At 40.4% G+C, this 25,047-nt stretch overlaps 1 protein-coding gene across 6 annotated transcripts in view; it reads right to left on the minus strand.

Annotated features, from left to right (window-relative positions):
- Positions 1–10,142: 10,142 nt before the first annotated feature.
- Positions 10,143–25,047, minus strand: part of REPS2 (RALBP1 associated Eps domain containing 2) — a 140,351-nt gene continuing 125,446 nt past the window's right edge. For 5 of the 6 annotated variants that reach the window (XM_070750775.1, XM_070750772.1, XM_070750773.1 and 2 more), the window contains 2 exons: positions 13,050–13,155; positions 10,143–11,023 (listed from right to left, as the gene is read on the minus strand). In XM_070750775.1, coding sequence (XP_070606876.1) covers positions 10,955–11,023; positions 13,050–13,155 — 175 coding nt within the window. In that variant the 3' untranslated portion in view covers positions 10,143–10,954. Of the gene's footprint in view, positions 11,024–13,049; positions 13,178–25,047 lie in introns of all 6 variants that reach the window. The other variant, XM_070750774.1, reaches the window with a different exon arrangement.

Genomic DNA, 25,047 nt, shown 5'->3' on the forward strand with positions numbered 1-25,047 from the left:
TGATAGAGGGGGAACAGCATTTTGGAGTCAAAGAAATATTAATTCCAGAAAGCAAAAAGGGTAAGTACAATACTTACTGGCCTGGAAGCATTTCCTTCCTTTGCAATCGGAATGGGTGGATGCTCAAAATGTTCAGGCCTTTAAACTCCTTCAGGCATTTCATAGGAAATACCCTATAAGCCTGTAATGTTGTTTAATTGACCTATTTCATTTTATGGTTCCTATTTTAGTTTTGTGTTTTGCCTTTTATAATTTTCTAGGACTAGCACTGTCAAAATGGTGGTGAATGCCAGCTGGATCTCCAGAGTGCGGTTTGCCGTTTGCTTACTCTCAATTGCCATAAAAATGGGGTGGTGGTGATGTTGGCATTTGGGATAGGGAAGAGAGCTGGTGTGAAATGTTTCTGTGAGAATTGGGAGATTTGCAGTTATGAACTGTGGCATTACTGGGTGGACTTTTCCAAGGCCAACCATCCTGGGAGTCCAGTGACACATAATATCTACAGAAGAGCTTTTCCCATAACATCCTATTGGATGCTGATTGATATTTCTGTGCTGGACTCTGGGGGGAAGATTTTGGGGTGACTTTCAATGTGTAACTTTTGTGTCGATTTTCCCAGATCTTGCTTTGCTTTTGCTGTTATCAGCTCATTCTTAGTAAAATTACCTCTCTTCTAAACCAATGTAGTCTGTGGTTTTCTTTCTTAGGAATTAAACAGAGAAAGATCTGACAGGTGCTTTTCAAGAGGCAACAGGAATTTTTCTTTGAAGATGTTTTGCTTCTCATCCAAGAAGCTTCTTCAGTGCTGAAGAAGCTTTTTGGATGAGAAGCAAAACATCTTCAAAGAAAAACAAGAATGTCCAATAGCCTCTTGAAAAAGCATCTTTGGGACAACCATGACACAGATGACTAAGAATCTCCATAGATACGTCTCAATTAAGTTCCATATGACCTGCTCAGCCAGAGTCTAGCTCTGAGCAATTCCAAATAACTTTTAACAGATGTTTAGAATAATCTTCATAGAAACTCTCCCTTCTTACCAAGATCCAATCACCTAAACCAGTGCTCTTTGCCAGTTATCAGCAGATGTGGTAAGAAAGGAGAAATAAGCCCGATTTGCTGCTTTTAGGTAAACCTTGAAAAAAGGTCTTACCTGGGGCCTGGTTGAATTTACTGTTTGTATTCTGAAAACCACATGGTATGGGACAGAGCCCATATAGGTGTAATCATATCCAAGCCCACTGCCACTCATTTCAAGCTGCAACTAAAACCGCAGTTGGGCTGAATGGCAGAGTTTTAGAGACAAATCTAAGTTCCTTTCAAGTCCATCAGTCAGCTGTGAACTGGCTCAATATCCACTTCCTTCCTATAGATGGGTGACATGGCACTCCCAAAACTAAGAGGGAATGATGTAACTGACAAAGAACTAATGTCACATCACCCCACATGAAATGATGTTTCTACTGCCCAAGGCAAAAATCAAGTATAATGCTCTCTCTCTCTTGAGTAGGATATTGAATAATCTGGATCAGGTTGCCATGGTGACTGTAACCTCCAAGCTATCTCTGATTTTATGGCCAGAGAAAGCATGTTGAGTTGTGTTAAAAAAATAGTTTGGGAAATTCCATGAACTAGGTTACAAGATCAACTGGTACAAGGGAAAGTATTATGTTGCATGGAAGCTAGTACAATGCTTGCAATCCCAAATGATTTATTTGGTTGAATTTCACATAAGTTATGGCTGCTGCAGTTCCCAAGACCTACCAAGATACTAAGGTGACAACAGTCCCCCCGTCCCCCCGTCCAAGTTAGAACTGTGGTTAATATCACACTTTAAACTCAGGAAAGACACATTTTTGCGAGGAGAAACCCAATGTGATCCCATCCCAGTCAGGTTTTAGTAATGCTTTGATCCATAATTGGTCACAGATAAGGCAATATTACAAGCTAATATTGTATTACATAGAAGATGAAAAACAAGGTTTGAGAGACTGACTTTCAGACTTTCAGTTTCAACAGAAGAACATGATATCTGCACCAAGGAGTGAAGCCATCTTCTGAGAAAAGCCTATCCTCTATCACCCACCATATCTTCCCTAGGTCAATAGCAATAGCACTTAGTTTGTATACTGCTTCACAGTGCTTTACAGCCGTCTCTAAGCGATTTACAGAGTCAGCATATTACCCCCAACAATCTGGATCCTCATTTTACCAACCTTGGAAGGATGGAAGGCTGAGTCAATCTTGAGCCTGGTGAGATTCGATCTACCAAACTGTTGGCAGCCTGTGATCAGCAGAAGTAGCCTGCAGTACTGCACACTAACCATTGCGCCAACACGGCTTCCTCAATAGGGAGAACAATGATGAGTAGAAAGAAATGTAAGTGCTTAAAACACTACTAACAATTTCTATAAGAAACTACATTGTATACTCCTTGTGCTTGGAAAAAGAAGAGACTGCATTGGAAAATGAAGCAGTTAGCCCTGTCTGTAGTGTTGACATGCCACAAAAGCATGCACAATGCAATCCCAGAGTACCAGCTCCTCCTGGCCTTACAGACTATAGAAATGATTGGTTTCTGATAGTAAGACAGTAATAGGCATTTTGATTGTTGGCCCATCATGATTCATTCCAAAAAGAATAATTAGGACAGGGGTTTCAAACTCGTGTTGTCACGTGACGTAATGGGACTTCCACTCCTTTGCTAAACTGGGTGTGGCCGTGGCCACAATGGGATGCATCCAGCCCGTGGGCCACAAGCTTGAGAGCCTTGAGGGCATTTGAGAATCCAAACAAATAAAGCTGGAATCCACTGTTTAAGTACAAGCAATTAGGCAAACCACAGAATATTTATATGGTGAATATTTGTGTACCTAATTACCATAAAGAAAAAGAGAGAATGTACCCAAAATAATCAAAGTTGTTACCAGGCAATTTTTAAGGAACTATATTTCAAACACATGGCAAATAAAATGCTTAAAGCTTTTTTAAAAAGCTGGCACAAATTATTGAAATACCAGGTTATCACCATTCTAAATTTCAGAGTTGGAAGAATTTTGAGAATTCTATTTTACACAAGAGATTACGGAATCCTTGCTTGCTAGGAAACATGAACATCCTTTCTATTTTCATGCCTTTGTAAATGTGATGACATTTGTATCCAGTGTAATGGTAATATAGCAGCATTATTTATAAAAATTCAATATAGGAAAGTTTGGGACAAAATTTCAGTTTATGTTGCCTAGTATGTATTTGGAAGCATGTTGGAGCTGGTTTATAATTTGACAAAACCTGATTTAATTCTGGCCTAATGACATCTTTGTGGATATAATCTAGAAATATGGGATCAGTCCGTCCCCCCTTATCTTCTCTTAAGGAGCCAATGCCAATGAAACAAATGGTTTTTAATTTTTGATTGTAAACAATATACTTGCAAAATATAAGACATTCAGATTTAATTTACCTTACTTTGGACAGGGTTATCTTGTAATTATCTTACTATTCTGGTTGACAGAGGTTGACCCTTCTTAAGAGAGAGCTTCAATGCAGACAAGTGCTTGGCCTTGATCATCAGCTAATTCATCCACTGCCAGATTTTCTTGAAAAAGTGATTAATCACACAGCCTTATTTTCAAGAACTATAATTATGAAACTCTCAGGACAGGCTTCCCAGATCTAATATTTTAATTAATTAGAAAGAGTGATATACCTTTGACGGGGCTATGAAAAGTTATTTATTCTCCTTGCCCATCATAAAATTTACACTTCAAATTAAAACACTAAAATTTATTTACTTGAGTGAATCTACTAATGATAGTTGTTCTGTCATTATAGGTAGTCCTCAACTTACAACCACAATTGAGCCCAACATTTCTGTTGCTAAGTGAGACATTCGTTAAGAATTTTGCCTCATTTTATGACTTTTCTTCCCACAGTTAAACAAATCACTGCAATTGTTGTTAGCAACATGATTAAGTGAATCTGGTTTTGTTTATCAGAAGGTTGCAAAAAATGATCACACAACCTGACACTGCAACTGTCATAAATATGAATCAGTTGCCAAGCATCTGAATTTTGATGTGATCATGGGGATGCTGCAATGATTGTAAGTGTGAAAAATAGTCATAAGTCATTTTTTTCAATGCTGCGTAACTTCATATGATCATTAAATGAAATGTTGTAAGTTGAGGACTTGTACTTTTCTACCATTAATTACTAATATGGGAAACTCAAAATTACTTTTAAAACTTGGAAAAAATGGAAAACATTGGCTGCATTCATAAGCATGGTAAGTCATTATTAATTAATATTAATTAATATGATATTGCAGGCTAGGTTTACTCAACATATTCAGTCATCAACCAGATTTACAGGCTGCAGTAACCAGGTTTACAAAGCAGTGTAGGCCAAAACCAAAAATACATTATAATTCAGTACAATGTGTTACTCATTGTTGCACGTTGTGTACTGTTTCTTGTGCCTACCCTAGCTGTAGAAAATAAAAATGTAGAATAATTTTATAAATTCATTTAAAGTCCAAATGTATGAGTGTTAATAGATGTAAAAGTTTTGCAAAAATAATGTATATTAAAAATACAATAGTGGTAAATCCTGTGATTCAATATGGGTCAGCTTAGCCTAATATCCAGCTGCTAAGTATTGAATAGGTAATTTCAAGAATTCAGCTGTTCCTTCTTTGAAAAAAGAAGAAAGACATTGCTTCAGACATTCAGAACATATTTGGATAGAACATTATCTCCTTTAATTTCCAAGGTACTAATATTTCTATTCATATATTCTGGATGCCCAAACATTTCATATACTGTATATACTTTATTGCATCGTATTTCTGAAATGACAAAAATTTGTCTTACTATAGTAGAGCAGCTTGAAAAAATATAATGATCTCAAGGATATTATTATATACTAAAAAGTTGGTAGATGAGCAAATCACAATACAAAGTTTAATAGAATAATCATATAGCAAATAAAACATATTTTATAATGTTAATCACTTGCAATAATCATGCTCTAGCAAAATAGATTCTTTTATTTCATAGAGTACAAAATTATTTACCAGTCTTTCCTAAATGGAGCTATCAACCAAAATATTTATTTCAAAGTTGGTATGTCCTTGGGTTAAATACTCAAGTTTGGCAGTGTTACTTCTACCCTAAGTCTATTTAAAATGCAACTATTTATTTCCAAAGATTTTCCATAAAATTGTCCTAAAAATTAAATGCAATAGTCTAAATCAAATTAGACTGAAGACAATTCTAACATAAATAGTATTCACACTATGAGAAGAAAATACATATCTTTTTTTAAAAAAACCTCTATTGCTTCAACTGTAATTCATTGCTTTTCCTTCCATTGTTGAAAGCAGTTGTGGATTCAGAATATGTTCATCTGCTTAGTCAAGACAAACTGTCACCTCCAAATAAATCTTACCCTACCCATTCTAGTTATTTAGAAACTTAATGTTTCATAATCTTCTACTAAAGTTGCAATGCATAAGCACACCAGTGTGTCTACTATCTCTATCCTAATGTTCCCTCTTATCAGTACCTATCTTATGTATAGAGACTATGTTATATCAATGTATATTACCAATACATACTTGACAAATAAATAAATAAATAAATAAATAAATAAATAAATAAATAAATAAATAAAATAAATAAATAAATAAATGTACCTCTCCCTCGGGTCTTAATTGGAGGCTCTACCAAATTAGTTTTTCCCCCCTTTTATGCAAATCAGATTTTTAAGAGTTAAAAATAGTGCCTTAAAGGCTTATGAACATTTATTTCACAATTGCTCAACTGGGCCTTGTTCCTACCCACTTTTGGAATATGACTCTTGACATAACAAACAAAAGCTGATGCAAGTTGCTTATCTCTAAAATAGGAACTCTAAACATTATTTAAACACACATACACACTGCAGTTAATGTTCCAAAACCACAGGATTAATAATAATAATAATAATAATAATAATAATAATAATAATAATAATAATAATAATTTATTAGATTTGTATGCCGGCCCTCTCCGGAGACTTGGGGCGGCTCACAACAATAATAATAACAATATGACAATGTAACAAATCTAATATTTTAAAAAAAATCTAAAAAACACGTCATTTAAAAGCATACAACTCAAGCATACCATACATAAAACTTTATAAGCCTAGGGGAGATATTTCAAATCCCCCATGCCTGGTGATACATATGGGTCTTAAGCAATTTACGAAAGACAAGGAAGGTGGGGGCAGTTCTGATCTCTGGGGGGAAGTTGATTCCAGAGGGCTGGGGCCGCCACAGAGAAGACTCTTCCCCTGGGGCCCACCAGATGACATTGTTTAGTCGACGGGACCCGGAGAACGCCAACTCTGTGGGACCCTATCGGCCGCTGGGATTTGTGCGGCAGAAGACAGTTCTGGAGGTATTGTGGTCTGATGCCATGTGGGGCTTTATAGGTCATTACCAACACTTTGAATTGTGACTGAAAACTGATCGGCAGCCAATGCAAGCCACGGAGTGTTGGAGAGACATGGGCGAATCTAGGTAACCCCATGATAGCTCTTGCGGCCGCATTCTGCACAATCTGAAGTTTCCAAACACTTTTCAAAGGTAGCTCCATGTAGCTTAACTTTTTATATAACAGTTTATTCTGTAAGAAATTTAACTATGCCAGCTTCAGAACTGGCATTATTCCCGACCCATGTTTTAGGCGACCTACATATCAAAAGGAGGTGACATGGTTTCTGACTCTTGTATGTACATGGTCTTTTTAATATGGTATGTTCCCTCTGCACTTCTGTTGATACAGTGACTATGGTTTCCTAGTGCAACACTGGCAAGGAGCTGTTAAGAATTAAGAGAGAAGTGAGGTGTTCTAAACCACACACCAGAGAATATGTCTGAGTAAATAATGGAAATACACCAACAGATGACTACTGATATTTAAAGTGCCAAAACTACCAATTGTTAAAGGGAATTTCTAAATTTTGTTGTAGTAGGCAGTAATTGTCTCAAAAAACCTAGAACAAATATATTTAGTCTAAGTATTTTTGCGCACAGGGTTTTGATAAAATTGAAATTTTTCTTTGAAATGATTATTTTAAACAGATCTGTATTATATATAATACTTCCAGATTACCATTTCAAACAACATTGTATAAATACCAGCCAAGACATTATTTTGTGTCAACTTGAAATATATTTAAACTGATGACATTTGTACTTTAATCCTATGTAAAGTTTTGCATAAAATTGCTCATTGTTTAAAATTTTTATAGTGCATTTCTCATAAAGTTCCTTATAATTAATTAATCAATCAATCATCAAAATAAAGTGATGAACCAGTTTTACAATTTGAGTACAATCTAAAGCTCAGCCAGAGGATCTGTTAAGCTAGCCTGAGTTTTTATGTGTACACTTAATTTTGAACCAAGTGTATTTTGTGTTCAAAAGAATCGCTTCATATTTGTATTTATGCAGTACAGTTCTGTCACCACCACTTGAGAGAATGACATTTTCTACAGGAGTCTCTTGTTTTATGATGCAAGGATTAAATAAAAGCATATGTTACAAATGTGATTGGGGCCAAGAACACAATTAAGATTTTCACTGTATGAAAACAAAAGAAAGCAAGTCGTGATTGGTTTAAAGGATTTGTGATGTTAGATTCTATGTTGGCTTTGCAAATTAGTAAGACTTGGACTCTAAAATGAATAATATTAGCTATAAAATGAACATATCTCTTCCAGATCCATACACCATGTAATACCACATGCATTTTAATAGTACTATGATAGCTGCCTTTTATGAGCAAAGACCATCTTATATTTTTATCCTTCTCAATCAAATATTAAAGTTCTAATGAGGTAATATGGTCACTATTTAGTTACATATCTATTCATGTGGATTGCTTAATCTTTACAAGTGTTCTAAGTCATGAGCATGTTTTTAGTAATGTACAATGATTTGCAAGAAAAATGAAAATTTAAATGCAAATATTAAAAAAAAGCTTTTTTAGCTGCCCCTTTCCCTAAAGCAGGGATTCCCAAACTTGGCAACTTTAAGACTTGTGGATTTCGACTCCCAGAGTTCTCCAGCTATGCTGGAGAATTCTGGGAACTGAAATCCACAAGTCTTAAAGTTGATAAGATTGGGGACCTCTGCCCAAAAGGTCACTTTCCCCGTGGACGTGATAATTTCCAGACTTTGTCACATGTATAACATGTACCCTGTTTTTCCCAAAATAAGACATCCCCTGATAAAAGGCACAATTGGGATTTTGAGTGCATGGTAATAAGGTCAATGGCTTATTTCAGGTTCAAAAAAATATAAGACTGAGTCTAATTTTCAGAGAAGCACGGTATCATGTTTCTTATTCGGCACAAGGGAATTTTGGGGAGGATTCAGAACACTGAGTGGCATTGATATGTAGCAACAGAAGCAACATATTAATAAAATATTAATCCCAAAGGAGGGAAAATGACTTGTGGATTCATAATAACTTCAACAATTAAACACAAACAATTCTAGACACAAAGCTGCACTGCTGAGATACATGTTAACATTTAAATAATGACTATTATAATCTGTGGGTAATATATTAATATTTTTTGTAAGTAAAAGCACTAAATCTTTCAGTGTTGCTCTTTTTATAAATAATTTCATGGAATGTAAATAGCAAAGTGCACAATTTATAATTGGACCTGATGAACTAGTATCAATTCTACTAGACTGACTTAACTAACTCATCAGCAGTAGTTTCCTAGCAAACAACTGTGAATAACTTCATAGTGTGGGACAATATGCTATCCATTAAAGAACTGGAGCTATATACACTGGGTACACAATTATTAGGCAATATTATTGCAAATTATTTTGACTATATCATCATTTTCGTGCATATTTCCACCTTCGAGCTGTATAAACTTTAATGCTTAGTGGATAGAATCATACAAGTGATGTGTATTTGTGTATTGATGAGGGTGTAGCCTAAGATCAACACTCTATATTAGTGTGCATAATTATTAGGCAGTTTCTTTTCCTTAGGCAAAGTTCAAAAGTTCAAAGTTCAAAAAAGAGATTTAACTGATTCTGAAAAGTCAAAAATTGTAAAAAGTCTTTCAGGAGGATTCAGCATTCTTGAAATTGCTAAGATATTGGGATGTGATCGCAGAACTATCTAACCTTTTGTTGCAAATAGTCAACATGTTGAGAAAAAGAGCCACACATTAACTGCCGACGATTTGAGAAGAATCAAATTTGAAGCTACCAGGAACCCATTATCCTTTAGTGCTGTTATATTCCAGAACTGCAACCTACTTGGAATGCCCAGAAGTGAAAGGTGTTCAGAGACATGGCCAAGGTAAGGAAGGCTGAAACCCAACCACCACTGAACAAGACACATAAGTTAAAATGGCAAGACTAGGTCAAGAAATATCTAAAGACAAATTTTTCAAAGGTGTTATGGATTGATGAGATGAGAGTGACTCTTGACAGACAAGATGAATGGGCCAGTGGCTGGATCAGTAACACAGAGTTCCACTTCGACTCAGAATCAGCAAGATAGAGATGGGGTATTGGTATGGGCTGATATTATTAAACATGAGGTAGTTGGATCTTTTTGGGTTGAAGATGCTCAAAATCAACTCAGTTGATTTTTAGAAGTTTTAGAGTTTTTAGAAGACACTCTCTTCAAGCAGTGGTGTAGGAAAAAATCTGCATCTTTTAATACAACCATGATTTTTATGCAGGACAATGCATCGAAGTAGTCCACTGTGTGGCTAGCCAGAATAGGCCTTTAAAGATAAAGAATAATGGCATGGTCTCTTTTCTCATGTGCCCTAAATCCTATAGAAAACCTGTGGGCCCTTTATAGTGAAGGAAAACAGTACACCTCTCTGACAACTATCTGGGAGGCTGTGATTGCTGCTGCACAAAAAGTTGACCATCAACAGATCAAAAAACTGACAGACTCCATGAATGGAAAGCTTATGATTGTTATTGAAAAGAAGGGTGGCTATATTGGTCACTGATTTTTTTGTTGTTGTTGAAATGTCAGAAATATTTATTTGTACATTTTGAATTATTATTCTTAACATATGCAAACAAACGAGTGAAATGGGCAAATTTACATTTTTAATTTCGTTGCATAATAATTCTTCAGACAAATAGTTGCTCAATAATTGCGCACACATAGATATTCTAAAAAAGCAATACATCCCTTTTACTTCCTTAAATATTCAGGTTTGAGATGTATTAACATTTTGGATTGATTGAGAGCTTTGTGGTGGTTCAATAATGAAATAAACCCCCCAAAATACAACTTGCCTAATAATGGTGCACAGAGAATATTAAACTATGGCTACAGGCGACTGTACATTGCTTCTTTTAAGCTGCAGCAGAAATATGGAACAGTGAAGGTATGTTAGCTTCCAGAAATAGGCAAGGAATATGCAGTGGTAAATTGTAGAGAGAAGAGTGTGGCTATATTTTATCAATACAACAAAATTTGTGCTTTCTACCAAAAGTGATTAGTGATCATAAAACAAGGTTGGAAAACTAGGAAGATATTATACATGATAACTACAATGTGCTATAAATGCTCATATATGAAAATAATACTTATAAATATGAGACAGTATTAAGCAAAATATAAACTAATTTCTTGGATACACAAATATACAATATAAATGTCCTTCTGCCTGTCCTTTGGAAATAAAGGATTGGCTAGATTAATGGGAAAATAAGTTTAGGTACTATGGTGGTCATCTGGATGGTACGTCTTCTTACCAACAAGGTAACTGGTACAGGAAATGTAAAGGTATCTGGCAACTATTTTTTCCACATGAAGGTGACTTATTAGAAAAAAAAAAGCCAACATATTATACAAATTACCATGTTTCAAAGAACAAACTGTGTGTAAAAATAAAGTCATAAGACAGTTACAGGTCGGTGTTGCTCCAATTGAGTTTCCAGTGCAATTCGTTCCTTGTGAACTTCCTAGATAGCACAAATGATATAAAATAATTAGAGAGCAACTTGTTAGAAATATTCATATATAAAAAATAATTTTGTTTTAAAATGCAGACTTATGAACTCTACTTTTGCAGTTTCTGGGTTTCACTATGTGCTGTAGTTTCAATAAACTCTAGCAATAACAAAATTAAATTGACACTCAAATGTTGGATAGCTTGGTAATTTGAATGCTCCACCATCATTGCTCTATTTTTTTTAGTTTAGTTTGTATTGTGATTCCTCAATAAGTTTCAATACTGTATATTAAAATACAAACATTTTTTTCCAAAATATGCATTAAGTTTCTGAAATAAAGGAATCATGGACTTTTGATCTATCTAGCACTATTTTGAACGCTACTGTTCAGGTGAATGCATTAATTGATAGAGAGCTTTAGGGACCATTATTGATAAAGAGCTTTAGGGACTATCATTGAAATATGAAAAAAATTCAGTCAGTAACCCATGTCAATCACTTGATAAGAAGTATCTCTGGAAAGAGGATTAACGTTAATAATGTAGCATAGTTTTTTCATAGATGTAGGCATAGATGTAGGTAAATAAATTATTTTTCAGAAAACAGTTGTTCAATTTTATTTATAATTTAGGAGTTCTTCTGCTGTCTTATTTGTTAGAAATTGACATTCGTAGTTAAGAAAAAATTCTGATTTGTATCTTATGTACTATAATACTGTATATTCTACTGCATGTTATATATATTCTATATATTCTTTTTGCCCCCCAAAAGGAAATGTTGGTGTATCTTACACACTGAATAGAGCTATTTTTGGCCTCCCAAAGCCCTGCCCCTCGCAAAAATGGAGTGCACAGAGGATTTGGCAAGCCTGCAGAGCGCTCCTAGGGGGTGAGGGAAGGCAAAACCACTGTATTTTTTGCAAAAATGGGGGCATTTTTGCCTTTCCCCATCCTCTAGGAGTGCTCTGCAATCTTCCTAAACCATCTGCATGCCGTTTTTGCAAAAAAAGGGTGAAAAATGGACTGTATTTTGCAAAAATGAGGGTATTTTTGGATTCCCCCCACCCCATAGGAGTGTTCTGCAGGTTTCCCAAACATTCTGCAAATCACGTTTTTGCAAAAAAAATGGGCAAAAACCAGGTCATTTTTTACAAAAATGAGGGTGTTTGCCATCTAGCATGACTGGAGGAGAAATTCTGGGGGTTGAAGTCCACAAGTCTTAAAGCTGTCAAGTTTGAAGTTTGTAAAAAGTGTACATGGTTGTAAAATGTATTCTGCTACACTGGTATTTTAATAAATAATACATTACTACACCATTTGGTACAGAATACTTTTTTCCCTTGTTTTCCTCCTCTAAAATCTAGATGTGTCTTATACTCCAGTGCGTCTTATACTTTTTAAAAGTATTAATATATTTACATATAAACCTGGGTAGCTTCTGGCAGTGTAGAAAATGATAACAGCATGTAAGGAGTTCGCATTTATCATTTCCATAAATACCGTATTTTTCCAACTATCGAGGTTTCGAAGAGATAAACAGGAAGAAAAAATCTCCCCCGCCCCCGGCCCTCAGAGGCACTCTCCAGACCTTGCAAACACTTTGTTTTCACAAAAGTGACGTGCAGAGGTTTGGGAGGCCTACAGAGTGTTTCTGGGAGCTGGGGAGAACAAAATGCCCCTGGTTTTAATTAAAAATGGTCCCTTTTTCGCCCCCTCCCCCCAAACCTTCTGCGTAACCTCTTTTGTGGGCCTGTTTTTGGCAAAAACAGGATGAGCCGGGCATGATTTCAGGAGACCTAAAATGCTGTATTCGGTGTATAAAACGCATAATTATTTCGACCCTCTTGGAGGGGGGAATGCATCTCATACTCCAAAAATATGGTATATTTAAATTTATTTAATTCATGGGAGGTTCCTTTTCACTCCAGTTCTCAGCCACCCATTCTTCTATTTCAAGAACAACACTTCTATTTTATACTAATGCTAACATTTTCTTCATCTACAGGTGCAAAAAGAGATACATGAGCATTCCTTACCTTCAGTTGTTGCTGGAGTTCACTGTTCAACCGAACTAGCACTGCATTAGCTTCTTTGTTTTTGCGAATAGCAGTCTGAATAGCTTTCTTCTGTTTTGAAGACTGTCTGCCAGAGATAAAGACAACCCCTATTTTTAATTAGTAGGACAATCTGGATGATAGACAAAGAGGACATGGTGGGTTTAAATCAGGGGTGAAATGCTACCAGCTTGGGAGAACTGTTAGCAGACATGTGGCCTGGTTCGGCGAACCCATAGCGACAGCTGGCTGGCCAAACCCCAACCCAGTCCCCTGGTCACAGATCACTTGCCCTGCCCCATCCTGTCTCTGCTCTGCAGCTTGCCTGCCTGAAGTGCTGCACCCCTGATCTACCTGCCAGGTAAGCCTGCAAAGTCACGGTCTATCTATCTGCCCATGCCCTCTCGCCTGTCTTCCCTCTCCATTCCACGTGGCCCACAGCCCCAACATGCTTGTCTTCCTTCCACATGACCTTCCTGGTGTCCCTGTGGCCAGCTTGTGAAGGCAGGCAAACAGAAGGTTGTGTGAAAGGCAGGCAAGCATGTCAGGGCTGGCTGGCTGCAGGGAAGGGAACTAGCAGCCTTCCTGGCAGTCCTCCATGCCTGCTTGCCTTGTGAGGTCGGCATCCAGCCCAGCCTGGCCCGGCTGGTGGGTGGGCAGCTAGCCCTTGATGGAGATGCAGCTGCTTCTGCTCTAGGTCTCAGAGGAGTGGTGATGGCAGCATTTCAGGATGGCAAGCAGATGTCCTGGGACTGCACAGGCAGCCTCAGGGAGCATAGCAAGATGTAGTTGGCACGGAGCTGCAGACACATGGCCTTTGGCGTCCATGATGGGGATTTTGCTGCTGTGTCTGGCAGGCCAAGGTAAGCATGGTGGCTGAGGCTGCTTCATCTCTCCTTCCCCGTCAAGCCTTGCCTCCTCCTCAGATGCCTTGCACCACTTCCCCATCCAACCTCGCCTGCTTGTCCTCTAACCACTAATTGGTAATCCTGCTGGAAGCCCACAGGCATCTTTCCAGCTTGATCCAGCCAGACAGTGATCCTTGTTTTGACCCACCGGCATGCCATCATCCCAGGGTTGAGGATCTGGCATTCTCTACCGAGTTCCCCATCTTTCTTCTCGCATCGGAGTGACCCTAATGTTCCTCCAGCCTGCTGCAGCAGCAGCATTGAACGGCTGAGAGGGGGGCCAAAGAAGAGCAAACAATGATGGAGCATGCACTCATTTGCTTGCTTTGCCAGGGCACAAAGCAGGGGCCACACTCTGCTGAGTCACCCAGTGATGGTTATATGGTCACCTATTTTACGAGGAAATTAGTCTGTGTTGCATACAAGCAACCCATAAAAACAATTTTAAAAAACATTTAGGAAAAACAAAAAATAATATTATTATGAAAAGGCTAAGAGAAGACATCAGATTACAAACAATGAAACCATCTCATCAGATCTCCATTCCCGTGAGATCCTAAGGTCTATTGATACAACCAGGTTTTGCTGTTCTGTTCGGGTCGTATGTGACCCGAAGCCAAGTTTGAGTCCCTGTAAAAAATTTTCCCTGCATATCTGAAACTTGAAATTTCATGACTGTTCATCATTTCAGGGGTTCTCTCTATGAGAATTTTTTTTGGGGGGTGGGGGGCTTAGTTTTTGCTGGGCAAAAAAAGTTACAAATCTTCTGTTCCCGGGTCACCCTGACCCGGACCGAAAACTCTTCATTTGCAGTGCTTATGTTTGGTCTTTTTGAAAGCTTTTTTTCACTTGGAAAGTAGTCTGAACATTTCTGCACACAATGGAATGAAAATTGAACTGAAAAAATTAATCCTTATTGGTTTATTTTGCACATAAATGTGCCTCCCCCCCGTTTTTGTGAAATGTTTTCAAGTTATGGATAGTTTTGCTTGCAAAATGCATTCTATTTTACTGAAGTTGGTGTGGGATTGGTAGCTTGAACATTTCTGAATATAAGAAAAATATAAAGGAACTGAAAAAAATGATTCTTACTGGTTTTTTAACATCAGAAATAAGGCCTCCCCCCCCCCCCTTGGCTGCTTGCAACCATTTTCACTTTTTTATTTTTTTATGCTCCAAATCCGAAATATTCTTTAAAATATTAGGCATTCATTTACTCAATTTAACAATGCTAATCATCAAAAAAAAATTTGTGGGGGTGGGGGAAATTTTTTTTTTCTGGGCAAAAAAAAAGTCACGTTTAGTCTGTTCGGGTCATATAGACCCGGACCAAAATGATTTTTTTTAGGTACTTGAATTTGGTCTTTTAGAAAACTTTTTCAACTGGAAAACTAGTTTGAACATTTATGAACATAATGATATGAAAATTGAACTGGAAAAATTGAGACTTATATTTCTATTTTGATCAAAAAGCCCCTCCCCCCATGCTTTCTGAATTTCGTGTCAATTTATATTTTTTAAGGCTACAAATCCCTAAGGAATTTCCCCCCAAAAGGTTTGATATACAGTACTAAATTGAACAATCCTGAACATAAGAAAAATATAAATGAACTGAAAAAAATGGTTCTTATTGGTTTATTTTTGCCACAAAAGGGCCACCCCCCCCTCGGCCTTGCTGTGTGCCATTATTGTCACTTGTTATAAATATTTGGCTAGAAATATTTGGAATATCCTTTTGAAAATCAACCACATTGTAGCCAGAGAACTAATTTTAAGAAAGAAATCCATTTTGCTAAAAAAAATTATGTAAGTTTGAAATTAACAGCATATTTTTATATAAATTGAAATAACTTTATGTGCAAAATAAACCAATATGCATCAATTTTTCCAGTTCAACTTTCATATCATTATGTTCAGAAATGTTCAAGCTACAAATCCCACACCAACTTTAGTAAAATAGAATGCATTTTGATAACAAAACTATCCATAAAGTGAAGACTATTTCACAGAAACAGGGGGGGCATGCATTATATCAGAAAAATAAACCAATAAGATTTACTTTTTTCATTTCAATTTTCATATCATTGTGTGCAGAAATGTTCAAGCTACCAATCCCATACCAACTTCAGTAAAATAGAATGCATTTTGCAAGCAAAACTATCCATAAATTGAAAAACATTTCACAAAAACGGGGGGGGGGGCACATTTATGTGCAAAATAAACCAATAAGGATTAGTTTTTTCAGTTCAATTTTCATTCCATTGTGTGCAGAAATGTTCAAACTTGTTTCCAGGTGAAAAAAGCTTTCAAAAAGACCAAATATAAGTACCTAAAATGATCAATTTGCAGTCCGGGTCAAATAGACCCGGGAACATAAGATTAGGGATTTTTTCTAAACAGAACAGCAGGGTTAAGGAAATTCTGGAAAGTTATTATTTATTAGATTTTAAGAAAGATGGGACCAATTTTGCCTATGGGGGGATAATATGCCAGAGGAAATTATTTGATTTACATCTCAGTTTTATCTTGTATCATTCAAGATACAATGCTGTTACCTTCTATTTCCTTTAACAACATCCTGCATTGGAATGGGCTAGGAAAGAGTCCCAAATAAGAACTTGGCCCCAAGTCACTCAGAAAGTTTTCATGCCAAAGAGGAATAGAACTCATAATTTTCCAATCTCTAGCCCATCATTTTATGAACTACATCAAATTGTTTCTCTCATGGTCAAGTGCATTATATTTTCCTAAATCAGAGTGATGTATATGATTATAGAAACTGAATTAGTGCATGAATATATGAATGAGCAATAGATAGATCTTCTATTTACTAAGGGGTAATCATTTATGATAGAACTCCTGACAACACCTGTTTAAATGCAAATATCGTCCCCAGTATTATTAAACAGACTTCTAATTTCTGTTCTATTTCTTTCCCTTTAAAACTTTATTAGGAATATTAGCATACATATACATTTGTTGTTTTCCTTTATTAAATAACACTTCCAACTCAAGTAGTTTATATATTACAAAGAAGTAGGGCAACTACGTTTGTTACCTACTTTACTACATTTGCTACATCTTATTAACATAAATCAGTCCTAAATTATGATGCCAGAAACAAAACAGATCTTTTTTGGAATTATTATACCTTTCTATTCTACTTTTAAAAAGAAAGATACAATTTTATTTATCAAGAAAATTAATGAATGATGAAAACAAAGTCAAAATTATTCCTTATTTTGTAATATTATTTTAGTTCTCAATGAAGTATTGACCACATGAACTAAGGCACTTTATTTTACAAACACACAAATCTTATGTGAAAACAAGTCCTTCACTTGCTCTGTCTTTCTAAAGCGGAGTTGATAGTGTGAGCTCTTGAATATCCCATGCCTTTTCTCAAAAATTTATAGTCTTTTCAATTGACCTCTTTCCCCATCTTTCAGCATTCTAACTCTAATATATTATCCCCAGAGGTGGCATTCAGCCTGCTCAGACTGGTTCAGGTGACTAGTAATGGCCATTTCGACCAATCCAGAAAACCTGCAAATACCACCGCTGGTTGGGCCCACCCTCCTGTCCCCGCCGTTCTCTGTCCTATATTCACTTTTTTTAGCTGAGCTGATTCGCGCAGAACGGATTGCTGCGCCTCACCTGAACTAAACCATAGCTCAGCTCACCAATGCAGACACCAATAACGATCTTAGAGTGCTGCCACGTTTTCAAGCAGCACATGCGAATCAAGAGCATGTACGGAGGGTTTTGCGCATGTGTGGACAAGACGCGTGTGAGCAAAGGGAGCACTCTCTTTCTTTCTCTCTCACACACACATTTTTGGTGCTGCTGGGTAAACCAGTAGGTAAATTATAGGAATCCCATTCCTGATTATGCCACCAGGAAACACCTCCTTATAAGTGAGGCTCAAACAAGAATACTGTTTGCAGATCATCACAATTCTACAGAGACTTCAAATTTCCACATTATTCACTCCTCTCCACCAATTACATATGCCTTAAAAGGGTATGGTTTACAGTAGCTCCTTCCATCTTAGAATATTTGGGAAAAAGCAAGGACAGATGCTAAACGGACTCAAAAACTAGAAAATGCTTCTGTGCATATCAGTGATACAGCACATTGAGTTATTAACCTCATCTGTTAACCGAATTAGAGTCCTGGAAGGGATATACAATTTTCTATCTTGCAAAATGTCAGTGTTCTCCACCCACAACTGAACCATGGATGAACCGTTGTACCTACCTGAACGGTCTTCTCAGTGCACTGGAAGGAGAGTCCAACATGGGTATTTTACCAATCCTATTGGTAGAGACTGAGTTAAAATTTACATATCAATTGAGCACCACCCCCTCTGCTCTCCCCACAAGCCAGTTTTATAAACGAAAAAACCATAGTAAGAGGATAACCAATTTTTATTGTCAACAAACTATAACTAACTGAACTTCCACACTCCGGCGTCCCTGAACTATAACAATGCCGGGTGGGTTTGGACTCTCCTTCCAGTGCACTGAGAAGACCGTTCAGGTAGGTACAACAGTTCTTCTCCACTGCATCTGGAAGGAGAATCCAACATGGGATATACCAAAGATTCAAGGACCATGGGAGGGAGAAGGTCTTGTCAGGGACGTTGGAGGAGAGCAAACTCGTTGTAAAACACGTCTCCCAAAGGCTGCCTCTGCTGAAGCGAAAGAGTCCAACTTACAATGATGTATGAATGTCGAAGGTGCTGACCACGTTGCAGCCCTGCAAATGTCCTCTATAGACGCCTGTGTGGCCCAGGCTGCTGATGTGGCCGCATTCCTAGTTGAGTGAGCTGTCACACCTGCTGGTACGGTTTGGTTACGAGCCTTGTATGCCTCCTCAATACAGCTTCTGATCCAACGACTAATGGAGTTAGACGATATGCCAAGTCCCTTTTTATCCTGCGAAAAGGAGATAAACAACCTTTCTGTTTTCCGAAACAGCTCCGTCCGTCTAATATAGATCTTTACCGCTTGGCGTACATCAATCTTGTGCCAGCGTAATTCCGACGGATGATTGCTGTGTGTGCAAAAGTCAGGAAGAATCAGTTCTTGTTTCCTGTGAAAGTCTGTGTTCACCTTTGGTATAAAGGAAGGGTCTAGTCTTAATACTATCCTATCTGGATAGAAAATGCAAAGATCAGGTCTTACCAACAAGGCAGATAATTCAGACACTCTCCGTGCCGACGCAATAGCCACTAGGAAGGCCATTTTAAGGGAAAGCAGTCTCAGTGGTATGGACCTCAAGGGCTCAAACGGTGGTTTTGTCAATGCTCTAAGCACCAGAGCGAGGTCCCAAGACGGAAACCTCCGAACTGGTGGAGAATGTTTATTCGACGCTCCCCGTAGAAAATCCTTCACCCAAGGCTGATAAGCCAAAGAGCCTACTTCAGCTACTTGTATCATGGTTGAAAGCGCCGCCACATGTCGTTTTAGAGTATTAGGCGCTAACCCTCGTTCAATTCCTGCCTGTAGAAATTCTAAGACAGTAATTACGGATGCATTTCTGGGACTTAATTGTTTCTCGTTACAAAAAATGCAAAAGGCCGCCCACGTCGTCTGGTAAATCCGAGATGTAGATGGACGCCTCGCTGCCTGCATTGTGTCTATGACCTTCTCTGGTAGGTTCTGGTAGTCTGAGCCGCTCAAGTGCCAAACGGTCAGTTGAAACCACTGGGGATCTGGGTCTTGTAGATTCCCCTGGCTGAGAGAGACTATCCGGTCCGGAATCCTCCATGGGGGATACACCGATAATGCCACCAGGTCGGAGAACCACGGACGGCGTGGCCAGTGTGCAGCCACCATCAGCACTTCCGCCCTTTCTCTCAGGAGTTTCTCCACCACCCTCGGTATAAGGTTCATTGGTGGAAACACATAAAGCAGTCCTGGGAGCCAGGGGGACAGCAGGGCATTGATCCTTTCTGCTCCTGGCTCCGGAAAGCGTGTGTAAAATCTCGGGAGTTGAGCATTCTGGGAGCTTGTGAAGAGATCCACTAATGGGGACCCAAACCTGGTTATCATCTGCTGGAATAATTTCGGGTCCAATCTCCATTCGGATGGGTCTAGAGTGGACCGGCTCAACCAGTCCGCCTGCGTATTGCTGACCCCTGCAATGTGCTCCGCTGACAATGACTTCAGATGTTGTTCGGCCCATCTGAACAGGTTGTCCGTTTCCTCCATAAGACGTTGTGATCTCGTACCTCCTTGATGGTTCAAGTGAGCTCTGGTCGCGACATTGTCTGTCAGCACCAACACGTGTCTCCCTTGAACTAGTGGCTTAAACATCCGTAGGGCCAGGAAAACTGCCCGTAGTTCTAAGAAGTTTATGTTGACCGACGCTAGGTCTTCTGCCGTCCACAGACCTTGAGCCATGTGGGCCCCAAGGTGGGCGCCCCATCTGGTAAGGCTGGCATCGGTGGTCAGAATGGTCTGGTCCTGTACTTGGAAGGAGGAACCTTCGCTTATCGCGGGAGATGTCCACCACCACAATGAGTCCCTGACCCCGCGGGGTAGGCGTACCTGTTTGTGGGAATGGCTCACCTTGGTTCTCTGTGCTGGGAGCAAGAACCACTGCAGTGTCCTGATGTGGTGTCTGGCCCAGGGTACGATACCAATGGCCGACACCAGGAGTCCCAGTATTTTTTATAACAGTGAGAGTGGAACCGGCTTGCTGTGCAATATGCTGGATACCAAGCGGCATATATTGTCCTGTCCTTCTGGAGAAAGTGACACCGTGCCTGTCTGGGTGTCTATCATGGCTCCTAAATGCAGCAGTTTGGTGGTGGGTGAAAACTGACTTTTCTCCACATTGATGGTAAAGTCGTGGATTTCTAACATGCGGATGGTCATGTTTAAGTCTCTCCTTGCTGCTGACGGGGACCTGGGCAATATGACTATGTCGTCCAGGTAAGCCATCAGCCTGATGGAGCGTGCTCGTAAGCTGGCTGTTAGCACATCCAGGAGCTTTGTAAACGTCTGTGGAGCCGATGAGAGGCCGAATGGCATGGCCCTGTACTGGTAATGTCTCCCTTCGGTACAGAAGCGGAGAAACCTGTGATGTTCTGGATGAATGGGAACATGCTAGTATGCTTCCTTTAGGTCTATGGATGTTAAAAAGTCCTGAGCTCGGATTGAAGCCAGAATGGTTTGCAGGGAATGCATCCTGAATCTCCGGTATCTTATGAAGAGGTTCAGTTGCTTCAGGTTGAGGATTAACCTGCATCCCCCAGAGGCCTTGGGAACGATGAAAATCATCGAATAGAACGCCTTGCCTTCCTCCTGTTGGGGGACCTGTTCTATGGCTTGGATGTCTAATAGGTGTGTAATTTCCCTGCGCAATTGCAGTTTCTTTTGAGAGTCCCTTATTATTGGACAGTGTAAGAAACGGTTGGGAGGTGGTTGAACGAACTCCAACCTGAGTCCTCGTGTAACAGTAGCCAGAGCCCATTTGTCGGAGGAGGTCGTGCGCCAGGCGGTGTTGAAGCCCTGTAGCTTCCCTCCTATGGGCTGCGCGGTAGCCGAGTCATTTCGTGCGTTTAAAGCCCCTTTGGTTGTTACCACGAAAGGGCCTTCTGGATTGTTGGTAGCCCCTTGGTCTGTCCTGGAAGGAGCCTCGATCGCTCCTATAGGGCTGTTGATTGTACTGGCCCTGGGAAAAGGGTCGCTGGTTCTGGGTGGATCCGGAGGATGGGTCCCAACGAAAGGATTGACGTCTCGAGTATGGAGTGGACCTACAGTCCTGTCGCGTATTGGCCCTGGGAAGCACCTTCCTCTTATCTTTGTCCTCCACGAGGACCTTCTCCAACAAGTCCCCGAAGAGCGTTGAGCCTTGGAAGGGGCCGTAGGCCAGTCGCCACTTAGATTTGAGGTCCGCCTGCCAGTTCCTTAGCCACAGGAGGCGGTGAGATGAAAGCGTGGTTGCCATGCTTCTGGTGGAGAACTTGGCCGTGTGTAGCGTGGCATCCGTGGAAAATTCTGCCGCTGCCAATAGCTTACTCAGGTCTTGGCGAAGGCGGCCGTCCTCGGGTCCAAGGCGGGATTGCATCTCTTGGATCCACAGCATTGAGGCCCTGTTAAGGAACGATGCTGCGGCAGCTGCTCTGAACCCCCAGCCGGACATCTGGTGTGCTTTGCGCAGTAATGTCTCTGCCTTCCTATCTTCCGGTTTCAGGCTGTCATCGGTCTCTGAAGGCACCAATGCGCTGGAGACAAGCGTCACGACTGGCTGATCGATTGGGGGGAATTCGAGGAGCTTTTCCACTTCCTCATCAAATGTATAAAATTTCCTCTCGAGGTTGGAAGGGCCCTGAGCTGCTGCTGGGTGCTGCCACGGCCTCTTCACCCCCTCCACGAAAATTTCTGAGGCAGGGAAATGGACAGACTCGGGCTGAGGCTCCTTGAGTAAGGTGGCCGAAGTCTTGCCTGTATCTGTGGCCTCTGTTGCCTTCGATGAGCCAGGTAGATTCATCACCTGCTTGGCCTTGTATAATAATGTTCTAAAGAGTGCGGGCTTGAACAGTCCAACAGAGGGTGTCTGCTCCGGTGTTGTCTCATCCTTTGAGAGATCATATTCCCGGTCACTGTCTTCAAATTGAGCTGGCTCCTCTGTCAAGGACCCCAAACGCGAGGGGGGCGGTGCCGACCATGAGCCCTTCATTTGTTGCGGTTGTCTACCATACTGCTGAGCCCCTGTTGCCATGCCCTGCGAATATGCATTAGCTATAATGTCTTGCAGGTCTGGGGGCATATTTTGCCAGGCCCCAGGCTGTGATCTCAGGCCAGTTGCGGTGGGGGTAAAGGTGGCTGATGGCCCCTGGGAGCTTCTTCCTGAGTGCCCCGCTGACCCTGGTCTAACCCAGGATGCGCTAGGTGAGGGCATGACCTGAGGTGAAGTGGCTTTGTACAGATTCGGACACGTAATTGCGGCTTTGCTTGAACTGCTTTATTCCAACATAAACATAATGTTAATACAACAGTCAGTATTCAACTGTCAAACCTCCTCGGGGTTTCCCTATTTAACTACCAGCTGGCTGAGGAACGAACCAATGATTGTCCCTTATTTTCCCCGGTCGCTAGGTTACCGCCCCTCTCCCGGTGCCCTTTCCTGTTCTCATAACACTTCCTGTATGGAGCCTTTCTAGGCATCTCCTGTCGTTGGTACTCCCGGACATAACACTCCTCCCCCCTTACTCTGGAACATACATAATCCTTTAAGTAGGTTGGCTTCCGAACTATTCTACCCGAATGACGTAGTCCGTCTTCCCCTGCTACCTGACCTCGTGGAGGTTCGTGGATTTCTAAAGGAACGGTAAACTGGGACGGAAGGTGAGTATCTACGTTACTGTCCAAGACCCCTGGATCTGCCATTTCCAAACGTACTTCATTATCCTCTCGTGGAATGGAACTATTATCTTCCACGAGTTTCTCTGCTTTGCGGAGACGGACCTGATCTAAATGTCTACGCCATACCCTGCCATCCTCTAATTCGACTTCATAAGAACGAGGACCCGACATTTCACTATGGTGGCCGGAACCCAGGTTGGACCTTCCCCATAAGCTTGGGCAAAAACCTGAGATCCTACTTCCAAGTTTCTAGGAGGAGCCTCCGGCCACGGAGAATTGTTTTCATACCATGGGTGTAACCTGTCCAAAATTATTCTTAATTTTCGACCCATAAGCAGCTCCGCTGGGGTTTTTTGAGTGGCCACACATGGAGTGGAATGCTAGGCCAATAACATCTCTGATAATTTCTTTGACCAAGATCCTTGTGGGAGTTTATTAAGTGAATCTTTCGCTGACCGTACCATTCGCTCCGCCTGTCCATTACTAGCCGGGTGCCATGGTGACATAAGGGCATGACGGATTCCCGCAGCCGCTAAGTAATTTTCAAATAGGACCGATGTAAACTGTGGTCAGTTATCCGACACCACAATATCTGGGTACCCGTGGGTTGCAAACAATGCATTCAACGCATTGATAACTGCAAATGATTGGGTAGAATGTAAATGCACCACTTCCAACCATTTTGAATGGGCGACCACAACTATTAAAAAATTTTGACCCAGGAAAGGCCCAGCTAGATCAATATGGAGGCGAGCCCATGGGTCTGCAGGGGGTTCCCATACTAGTGGTGGTGCTCTAGGAGATGAGGGCCTGTTTTCTTGACACCTTAGACATGCCTCTACACACTCTTCTATCTCGTGATCTATTCCCGGCCACCACACGTAGTGTCGGGCTAGGCCTTTCATCCTTACAATTCCGGGGTGCCCCTTGTAAAGAAGACTTAGAACTTGGCACCTAAGAGAGGGTGGAATAATTACTCTGGACCCCCTTATTAAAGAGCCCTTTTCCACTGATAATTCCGAACGGCACCTCCCATAACAGGAATATTCATGTGCTTGCTCCTTTTTAGGCCACCCCCGGAGCACCCACTGTCTTACTATAGCCAACATTGGGTCACGGCTTGTCTGTTTTGCTACCTCCGATGCGACTAAAACTAATGGACTCTCCTCAATGGCTAACACAGAGGACACTGGTGCCGGGTCATCCAAGATATCTGGAAGCAGACATCTACTTAGCGCATTGGCATGGGCAATGTGCTTTCCCGGCCGGTACACCAACTGGTAAGTATAGTTTGCTAAGGATATAATCCATCTCGCCATGCGGGGTGAAAGAACTATAGGACTTTGGCGATTTCCTGCTAAAATTCCTAATAGGGGTTGATGATCAGTTACAAGTTCAAATTTTCTTCCGTACAAATAATCGTGAAATCTTCGCACCCCTGCCACTAAGGCCAATGCTTCTTTGTCTATTTGCCCAAAGTTTCGCTCAGCCTTAGCAAGAGTTCTAGAAAAATACGCTAATGGGGCCTCCGACCCATTAGGAAGTCTATGACTTAACACAGCTCCTACTCCAAACTGGGAGGCATCACAAGTCAAAACCAATGGTAATGTTGGGGAATATTGAATCAATATAGTATTGGAAGTCAGAACATCTTTTACGGCCGCAAAAGCAGCCTCTTCTCTGGGTCCCCAG

Source organism: Erythrolamprus reginae, chromosome 4 (genome assembly GCF_031021105.1).
Source record: "Erythrolamprus reginae isolate rEryReg1 chromosome 4, rEryReg1.hap1, whole genome shotgun sequence".
Lineage (NCBI taxonomy): Eukaryota > Metazoa > Chordata > Lepidosauria > Squamata > Dipsadidae > Erythrolamprus > Erythrolamprus reginae.